We start from the raw sequence: 10,000 nt of genomic DNA, 5'->3' as shown, positions 1-10,000 counted from the left end.
TCTCTAAACAACCAGACCCGGATTGCTTGAAGAATGGTTAGCGCTAACCAGCGTTAAATATTATGGAAACCTATAGGTTTTGATACTTCTTAACAAACGGTTAACGCTAACCAGTCTTCGAGCAGCCAGCCCCAGACCGCTAGGTAAAGTCAGCACCAATTTTATTCCTGGAATTTTGGTACACACTTTCCATGCCGAACGAATTGGAACAATCACGAAATGGCTACAACTGTTATGTATTAAATGATGTTTTCGTAGCCGTCGCCATGCTCCACCAGTCAAAACGATCATTTTCCACGTGCTGCATGCATCAGTGTTGTCAAAGTATCATTTCAGTGTCCTTTGCAAAGCAAGAGTGTCTTTTGAAAATCCTGATAAATCTGCGTGACTTAACGAGAATTCCAACCCTTAAAATACGAACAAAGCGTTCAAGTAAGTTTTAACCTGGATTTAAAAGCCCTCCAGTGAAGAAAGGGATTAAAAAAATTATCGTTATACAGATCTATACACTGTCGCGTTCCCGACAGGAATCCTTCGAGGCAAAGTATAAGCCAGAGAGCTAACATTCATGTTTCAAGAGACAGCTTCACTGATTCGGCCTTTGAGCAAGGATGTTTGATAACAGAACTTTGTTAGTAGACCTCTTCACAGTTATGTACTTAGTTACCAGGCCTTTAAATGAAAGTGAGGCTGGTGTTGACCTTGTTATGATACAAACCTCCCTCCTTTTCTTGTGTTAATGATGTTGTTGTCATGCTAATTAGTAATAATTTACATAAGAAGTGAAGTTTTATCAAAACAAGGTCAACACCAGCCTCAGTTTCATTCATAGGCCAGGTAACTAAGCACACAACTGTAAAATGGACTATTCTCGTCCTCAGTGAATGAAGGCTACTTGTCACACTGGTCATGCCGGTTACTCAAGAACGACAACGACGGCTACGAGAACGCCACAATAATGGGGTTAATGAGCAAAAACAATCGCTCTGCACGCCCTGCACGTGCATTTTGCATTTTACTGCATGTCTTTGCCGTCCTCGTCCTGACAACAGGGAGCTTTACAACCTCGTTCCCAGGGTCTCTCTTCTCTGCCTCCCTTGGTAGTTGGAAGAGAGACCAAGGGAGGCAGAAAAGAGAGACCCTGGGAACAAGGTTGGGAGCATTAATAGCAAAGACAACGGCGACGGCAACGAGAACGTCACAAATTTGCATATTTAGTGGGCAAAAACGATAGCTTTGCACGCTCGGCACGTGCATATTTTCATTTTTGTCTATTTCTTTGCCGTCGTCAGCAAAACAAAAACGTAAAATGACCAAATTTGAGGTTTTAGGGAGAACGTCAGCGCTTGATTAAGAATAAATTTTCATTTTCTCTCCTAAATTCAGCGCCGTTCATACTGTAGTTTCGTTCTTGAGGGTTTGCCACACCTTTGTCAGATTAAAATGCTTGGAATAGTCGCGAAGCGATTACAATAACGCAATTCACATTTAACGACGACATTCCCGTTGCCGTTGCCGTTGGCGTCGTCGTCGCTAAAGCTCCCTAACGACGTGAATTAACCAAATTTGAGGTTGTGTAGAGGACATGAGAACCTGACGAAATATTCTAAACTTTTTTCGCAAACAACCACACCCTTCATGACAATTTCATTCCTGTAATTTAATGTTGATACGCACTTTCCATTCCGAACGACTTGGGGTTGTAACGAAATTATTACAATAACGGGAAGTAATATTTTTAGACGACGTTCTCGTTGGCGGTGTTGTCGGCCTTGCGTAAAGGCCCAGTAATACGGGCAACATTTTTCGTGCAACTTGTCACACTTTTTAAAACGTGAAATTCGTTGCGCAAGAAGGTGGTAATACGCGCAACAAACCATCTCAACTTTCAACTTGCAACGCAACATTGTTGCGCGACAAGTTGCACGAAAAATGTTGCCCGTATTACTGGGCCTTAAACCCCCTAGAAATTAGGGGACGTGACCTTAACCACTGTGGAGGAGACGTGTTGGAAATCACAAACTACATTAGCTTGTTCCAGTCTCCCAGATAGTCGGGAAAACGTACTTATTGTCAATCTTGCTCTCCGGAGTGAAATTTGAGAGTTGTTTTCGTTTTTGCAGGAGACAGAAAATAAGTGCGTCAAAATGAAAAACGCGTTTGCGGAGCGTGGGAAGCTATCCAAAAGATAATCTATCTAATATCACCACTAAAATCAAATCTACGTTGTATCGGCTCTCGCTTAAAATATTTAGTTTCTATCTAATAACACTCCGGCCATGTTCTGACCAGCACTGAACCTTTTTTGAGTTTCACCGCTGAAAATTAATCATTCATCGCGTTTATTAAATCTTTATTAAATCTTTATTCGGTGGAAATTTTCTGTTTTTTTTCATATTTGAGAATACCATTAGTAGAAAATAGCATCTGCGAAATCTTCAAGAAGATAAGAGTTTGCAAATCTTATCACGTGCAGTGGGTCACATGTTTCTCAAAGCCATCTCGGCCAATTATGTGCATCCAAGTATATGTCCAAACTAAGGTACACAGTGTCCGAGATCTTCAAGCGAGAAAGAAATGGGACCACAAAATGACTTCGTAAGTAAGGCTTAAACTGGGTGCACGTTCTAGCTAATGCATAGAGTATGTTGCAATGTGTCCAGTGTCACTCTTTGAGGTTTATATATGATTTGTAATTTTAGTAAACAACAAACAGATCTTGAAAATACTGATGAAACGACTCAGGTTTCTTTATGGACGTTACAGCTAGTATTAAAATTGGGGGAAACTTTTAGCAAGAGAAAACAAGAATATATTTATACTAGGTGACTTTATCATGTGTGAGTTTGTAAGAATTCAAGAATTAATTCAGTAATAATTCTTTGATGGCACCTGAAGTCACGGCGGCCTTGTTGGTGATAAGAACAACAGCGAAAAAATCTTTTGGGAATTAAAAAATTAAAAAATTAAAAAAAATGCAAAACTTCAGCTACATTTCTCTATTATTATCACGTGAGTGCAATCAAAGAATTCACAACTTTCGAAAAATACTCTCCAAACGAACTTTTTAGCTTGCTCATAGGCTAGATTAACTTCTGTTCTATTTTTACTCTGTAGAATCTCCATTTTCGCTGGTTTTAGTTGTGTACGTGATACATATAAAGAGGGCCGCCTTTGTTTGAATTTCATGGTGCGTGACTTATATATAGGTATTCAGTTGATTCATTTTCCACCCGGAACTCCGGATATTTGCAGTTAGAAGTAAAATAAATTTTAATTACTAGTATTTTTTTGATTTAGCTAGAAGCGTGACCCGTGTGATGAATATTTAGGAGGAGTCTTTAGCTCGCGACCTCCTTAATAATAAATTAATCGATTTCATGGCGTGACCATTTTTTGCTTTGCGTGACATCCCTGTTGCGTTATCTGGCAAGTTTTATGTCCAAATCAGCGGATTAAATTTCGTGAAATATTTAAGGACAGATCAATGACGTCTTCCTGTATACATAGGTGTATTTTGTCGTCGTAAGCAAGTTTCTTTGTAGTCTTAGAGAAAAAATGGGTTCTCCTACGGAGAAAGATTTTCCGGAGAGTAACATTCACCTGGGATGTTCCACAAATCGGTTGTTTCTGTGGCGATATTCAGTGGGAGTTCGGTGAGTAGCTCGTTTCATGACAAATCCGGACGACAGCTCGTTAAAGCAAGTATCAGTTGCATGTTATTGAATTGAAGGTAGTACGGGTAGTATTGGAACAGTGTTAAGCTTTGTAAGGTGGAGCGATCTCTCTTGAACGTGATATCCGTTTGGCTTCATCGTTATCTGATCGTGCAAACTTCAATCCATGTAACCTTATCGACTATATAGAATTCTTCTGCCATTGTCTTTGCAGAAAAGCACTCAACTTCAGGATCATAGAAATTGAATCCCCGACTTAGATTGATTTAACCGGGGTATATAGTGAAATGGCTGGCTATTCGACGTTATATATTATGAAATACTACATTAGTCGTAGAATTCCAATTATGGTTATGTCAGGGTGTTCTTAAAAGACCACCACAGTTCAGCTTATGTCATTCCTATCAAAATAATTTTTGCTCGTTGTTGAAGCATAGGTTTTAAGCCAAGATGACCATTACAAGTTACCAGCGACGCTACCTGCCTATTGACCTAAAATTGAAAGAGTCTACTTTTCAACATTGTTTCTCTTCCTTGAAGTTTTTAGTTTTAATTAGTTTCTTTGCAAGTTTTCATGTCGGCTCATAGAATCTGCAGGTTTGCTCTTAAAAATCTATTGTCAGTTGAATAAACTCTCAAAATGGAATTCCCCACTCGAGTGAGGTAGACACAACCTTTGGTATCTTTGGTCAAAATTTCGAAAATGCTTTATGGCAACAATACTTTCAGGAATTGAGGCATTGTCTGCAACAGTTTTCTGATATTAAAAAGATCGACACCAGCACTGAATGAAAAAACCGTTCCTAAATCCTCTAAATTTGGAAGTCCGGTCCTCTCGTATTCCTTTCACGCCCCCACAAACAGACATAAATCGAAAAGGAAAACAGAAGGAATTCAAATCCCCAAAGGTACTCAAGATAAAAGTGTGTTTTTCCCCTTTGTAATTGTCTCGTGACTTCCGACTGATCATGACATTCTGCAAAGGTCAACATTAGGGCCGTTTATACTACAGAAAATAAGCCACGGCTTACTCTGGCCGCGGCGTATATAATACTCGAAAGCAACTATTTATACGAGTATAAACTCCCAGGCTAGGATAAGCCGCGGCTTGAGAAAGCCGTGAACGTAGATTTTGTACCATTTATACGGGCTGTTCGCGTCTTATGTAAGCCGCGGCCAGAGTAAGCCGTGGCTTACTTTCTCTCGTATAAACGGGCCTATTCTTTGATTCTTCGTGTTCATTTTCATAGTGTTCATAGTTCTAAATATATATTTCAACGGACTAGGACTTTTGCCAACTGTGAAGTCACAATTCGCCTACCTACATACATACTTAATTGACCACTCCCCATAGTGGCTTTTCAGGGCCAATGAAACACAATCACGACAGAACAAAACATTCAACAACAACTGTTAAGAATCCCAACTGGCCGGAGGCAAACCAGTTGGCTTTTACAAGTGCAGCTGAGAACGATCCTCACGAATTTCCCAAATTCCGGGAAATAGATTGCCCGCATTTCCGGATATTCCGGGAAATTGGTGAGGATTGTTTCGTTTCCAGGCCCTTTTTCACGATTTTAGCGCGGTTTCCAGGATGGAAATGCAGGGTAAAGCGCCATTCTCATCCGGTTGGCTTTTGACAAATTCGGAAAATCGCTTACCTTTATGCCACGATCATGCCATCCGGATTTTTTTGGCTAAATGGTAACCACATATTGTCGTCTTGCTTATTTTATACAATTATGGCTTGTTTAAGATGGTATTCGATTCTTTGTGAGTGGTTGTAGATGTTTTTGAGGTGGTTGTAGGTGGTTGTAGATATTTTTGGGGTGGTTGTAGGTGGTTGTAGATGGTTGTAGATTTTTTATGAGGTGGTTGTAGATGGTTTTAGGTGGTTGTAGGTGGTTTTAGGCCGTTCCATGTTTTAGTGACTACGATATTTTCACACTACTATTACTATATGTACAATCAATTCTATCATGTACTTCGAACTCGATATTGATGACATGGAGTCATCGAAACGTCGTTCTATTTTTATATCGCTTATATTTATTCTAAAGTGCTTCACGAAACCTTTTATAATCAGTTCGTTTTTACGACGTATATTACTCAATTCGCCTTTTTTTTCTGCCAGTTTATCATTGAAGAGATGTTTTTTTTTTCAATGGTGACTCAGCGATGCTCTGAAAAAATCTGAGTACTCCTTTATAGGAATCGAAATGCATGCATGCTTGCGCATGGGGCATTATCGCAAGAGCAATGAAAGATGTCATGACGATATGTATTTTTTGGTGGCTTAATACTGTTAATAGTTCGGATGCTCTACCACTGCGCTATAAGGGACTCGTGTGGACTTATGGCACCCCAGCAAACGGCGGCAACCTTGTCGGCCAACAACTTCCAACATTGTTGCGTATTACATGTTGTGCCCGGCACCCTGTTGCATATACAAGTTGTTGAGTGTTGTTGGCAGTTTGCACAGCTCCTCCAACATTGTTGGGGCATAGCACGCGCATTATATGTGGTCTCCATGGAGATATTACGGAGTTTAAGATCTGCGACGCGACGGTAACGAAAACGTCATTTCAAATTGCAACTTCAGATTAATTGATCTTTTTCGTCATTATGTCGGCTTGTCTAACTTCTAAAAACTTGTGTAACTTTCCAGGAACTGAATTAGGAGGTGCGGTGATGAAGCTACGACATAAAATTCAAATTCGCCGGCTTGTGTTCGCGTTCTCTGAAAAACTTGAGAATTGGTAATTTCACGTCATAGATTTGCAGAAAACGTGAAAGAAATGTACAAAAATGAAAAATGCAAGTGCAGAGCTTGCAAAGCTATTTTTTTTGGTCCTTAAATATGCATAATTTGTGACCTTTTCGTTGCCGTCGTGTCGTAGATCTTAAACTCCCTAATCATGCATTTGTAAGTTTACGTGGTACTCTTAATACTTTGTTTTAATACTTTGTTTACCCTCGGATTTTCAGAGTAGCTAGTAGCTAATATCCAAAAATTTGGTTTTATCAACGGAGTTGATAATGTAAATTGGCCACCGTACAGAGATTCTAAAAGCTGACGTTTCGAGCGTTTCGAGCGTCAGCTTTTAGAATCTCTGTACGGTGGCCAAATTTCATATCAACTCCGTTGATAAAACCAAATTTTTGTATACTACTTCACCACCGACACAGCACCGCAGTATCTTTAGAAACTACCCTCTTCATTTAGTAGCTAATATCTCCGAGCATTAACATATACAATTGTTAAGAATCCCAACTGGCGTGAGGCAAACCAAATGCTATTTTACAAGTGCGCCAGGAAATTGAACCAGGGACTACCTCAAACAAATTCAGTGAGTGGTCAGAACGCGGGCTTGAACCCGGGATCTCTCGATCTCAAAGCACGGGCCCTAACCACGTGGTCACACGGCGCGTCCTTACAATAGGGAGCTTAAGCAACGACAACGGCGACGGCAACGAGAACGTCATCTCAAAATATACATTCGCGTTATTGTAATCGCTTCGTTACTATTTCAACTTTTTTAATATGACGGGGGTGTGGTAGTTCCTCAAAAATGACGCTGGTAGGAACGGCGCTCAATTTAGGGCAGAAAATGAAAATTTATCCTCAAGTAATGACGTTGTCCATAAAACCTCAAATTTGGCTATTTCACGTTGTAGTTTTGCTGACGACGGCAAAGGAATGGACAAAAGTGAAAAACGCACGTGCAGGGCGTGCGAAGCTATTGTTTTTGCCTACTAAATATGCAAATTTGTGACGTTCTCGTTGCCGTCGCCGTTGTCGTTGCTTAAGCTCCCTATTGTTGGGAGTTGTTGCGTCCTCTTGCACAAAACGATCTCGTCCCCCGAGCCCGCTTTTCTTTTGGTCAGTACTAAGAACACGGATTCTTTTGTAACCGTTGACGACCACCGTTGTTTCAAATTTCTGAGCGTGCGTAGACGAGCCGGAAGTCCGTCATTTGCGAACTTCCTGCCTTGGAAGTGGCCAAAGTCCGTGTCTTGGTGCTGACCAAATGAAAAGCGGACTCTGGGGACGAGATTGACACAACTGCCAACACCATCCAACATCCGCAGAAAACAACAACTCCCAATAGGCCATTTCCGAGTTCATGTCTACCTCCTCTTCAAGGCGAGTCTAAGTGCGAAGTTTTCCTTATGAAAATTAGGTTTCATTCATATGTAAAGTAAACTAATTACCATCACAAAAACTTCGCACTTAGACTCGCTTTGAAGAGGAGGCAGACATGAACTCGGAAATGGCCTATTAACGATGTTGGGAATTGTTGCTTCCGTTCGCACGGCCATTAAACTAGGTTCAGTGTCCCGCTTTACAGCTAGGAGTGAAATTTTCGAAAAGGTGCATTCTTGCTATTGAAATGGGTGACTGAACTTGTTAGACGGTCTTGTTAACCCCGGTAGATGAAATGAAGTGATGATATTTTTGCGATGGTGACTCGGGGATACTCGGAAAAAATCCGAGGGCTCCTTCAAGCTTTGCAGGAGTCGGACCTGCGACCTTCCGATTGCTGGTTCGGATGCTCGACCACTTTGACAAGCAATCTCGTTCCCAGGGTTCTTTCTCTTCCTTCTTGGGAGGAAGAGGGAGGACCCTGAGGAAGAAGTAGTTGAGAAGTAAATGGTAAAAATTTCGCTTAAAAAAATAAACAGGTCTATTACCGATGAGCATTGAACTTGCAAGTTTACTTTCAGATAGAAATTGATGGGCATATGTGGTTAATTGTCCTATTTATGGCCAAGCCGGCTTCCTCGAGTCTCCGTCGTCTATGGTTCAATGGTATGCTGAGTCCAAACAAATAATCTGTCAGGTTCAGTCGTTTTTTTTTTTTTTCAACTAAATGAGCTATTGTTTTTAGAGATGCCAGACAGTCACAATCAGTAATTTAAATCTATATTGATGGTAATAATTGATCGATATGCGCTAAGGGCCGGTGCAAACTGAACTAAGAAAGATTTATTCGAAATTCTAAAAACAAGGCGACATAACTGGTAATAGGGCCGATCTTACTTCGACTTTCGTGGCGGCCATTTTTCTTCCTCTTCACGCCTTTGTCTCGCAGGGAGGGACTATATTCAGGGGTTTCAATAGAAGCCGGTTACCGCCGCCTGCTTTGCATCACACAGCCGGCTTGTTTGCCTTGATTTTCACTAAAAATGCTATCATAAACTTGTCAAACTGTCGCCTTCAATGGGCTATCATGGACAGCTATTTCAGAAGTTATTGAAACCCCTGCTATTGTGAAAAAAAAATCACCATTTCAGCGTATCAGGCAAAGTAAATTATTGTTTTAAAAACGGATGGTTTAACTTTACTATAATTACATCGGTTACATTACGTGGACAAAAATAGAGTATTTTGAAAAGTTTCGGAGAAAAGGATCTATTTGGAGATATTCCTTAGCTGAACTGATAAGGTTAGTATGAGAGAAACGGCTTTTGAAAAGTCATTCGCTGAACTCATGAGCTGCATTTTATGCCTCCGGAAGTGCTAGCTGGCGTTATTTTTTTTTGGTTTCTTCCATTTTTCACCTATCCAAAATATGAAGATATTTCGCTTTTAGAACACCAATGAGTTTCATTTCTTGAAATTTACTTACAAGGAATCATCACAACCCGCATCACAAGTTCACTCCAGATAACTTAAACTTTTCCCAGGCGGCCAAATGAACAGATATTTTACTAGAGTGACTTACTTATTGAATATTTAAGAAAGAAAGATCATGGTCAATTTCACTGGCACGAAAAACATGAAATTGATTTCTAACAAAAATCGTGCCGCATCTGCACGTGCCACGTGGTTTTTAGCACATTTCTCTCCCGTGCTCATAAAAATACGACGTCAAATTAGACAAAGAGGCAATAAATACAGTCTCTCAGTCGCAGTATTTACTTTTTACATTCCAGTTGAAGGTTATTTCTCGGCAACATATTGTAAAACGAGAACACGAAGATAATAATGTGTTGGCAAAGTAGTTATGATCTTAAGCCAGAGGTGCTTACAACTTGTTGGACAGGGAAAGCATCGTATAATTGTAAGTGATTTTCTAAATACACCGATAAAGTGGACAAAATGGCGCTTGGCCAATGAAATATCACATTTCAAACTGTGGAACCGCGAAGAGGTACTAGACGCCGTACTACACAACGCTTGGAACGTGGAGATATTGTAGCTTATTGTCTAATGGGAAGAGAAGTTTCGCAATGATGGGGCCACCTCAAAACAAAGGACTAAATGTTCCTTTCACTCGGAATTTTTCATAAAAAAGCATAAAATCTGTCTTGTCTGG

At 40.3% G+C, this 10,000-nt stretch overlaps 1 protein-coding gene across 4 annotated transcripts in view; it reads left to right on the top strand.

Moving 5' to 3' along the window:
- LOC138023511 (PP2C-like domain-containing protein CG9801) overlaps nt 1–10,000 on the top strand; it is a 30,481-nt gene that overhangs the window by 6,025 nt on the left and 14,456 nt on the right. The window contains exon 1 of one of the 4 annotated variants that reach the window (XM_068870512.1): nt 2,551–2,598. The exons of 2 other annotated variants lie outside the window; for them this stretch is intronic. In XM_068870512.1, the coding sequence (XP_068726613.1) occupies nt 2,591–2,598 (8 nt within the window). In that variant the 5' untranslated portion in view covers nt 2,551–2,590. Of the gene's footprint in view, nt 1–2,550; nt 2,599–3,486; nt 3,657–10,000 lie in introns of those variants that run through there. One more of the 4 variants, XM_068870508.1, reaches the window with a different exon arrangement.

The sequence above is a fragment of the Montipora capricornis genome, chromosome 11 (assembly GCF_036669925.1).
Source record: "Montipora capricornis isolate CH-2021 chromosome 11, ASM3666992v2, whole genome shotgun sequence".
NCBI classification, from domain to species: Eukaryota; Metazoa; Cnidaria; class Anthozoa; order Scleractinia; family Acroporidae; genus Montipora; species Montipora capricornis.
The sequence above is the reverse complement of the archived record's forward strand: the minus strand, read 5'-3'. Positions and strand labels throughout refer to the sequence as shown.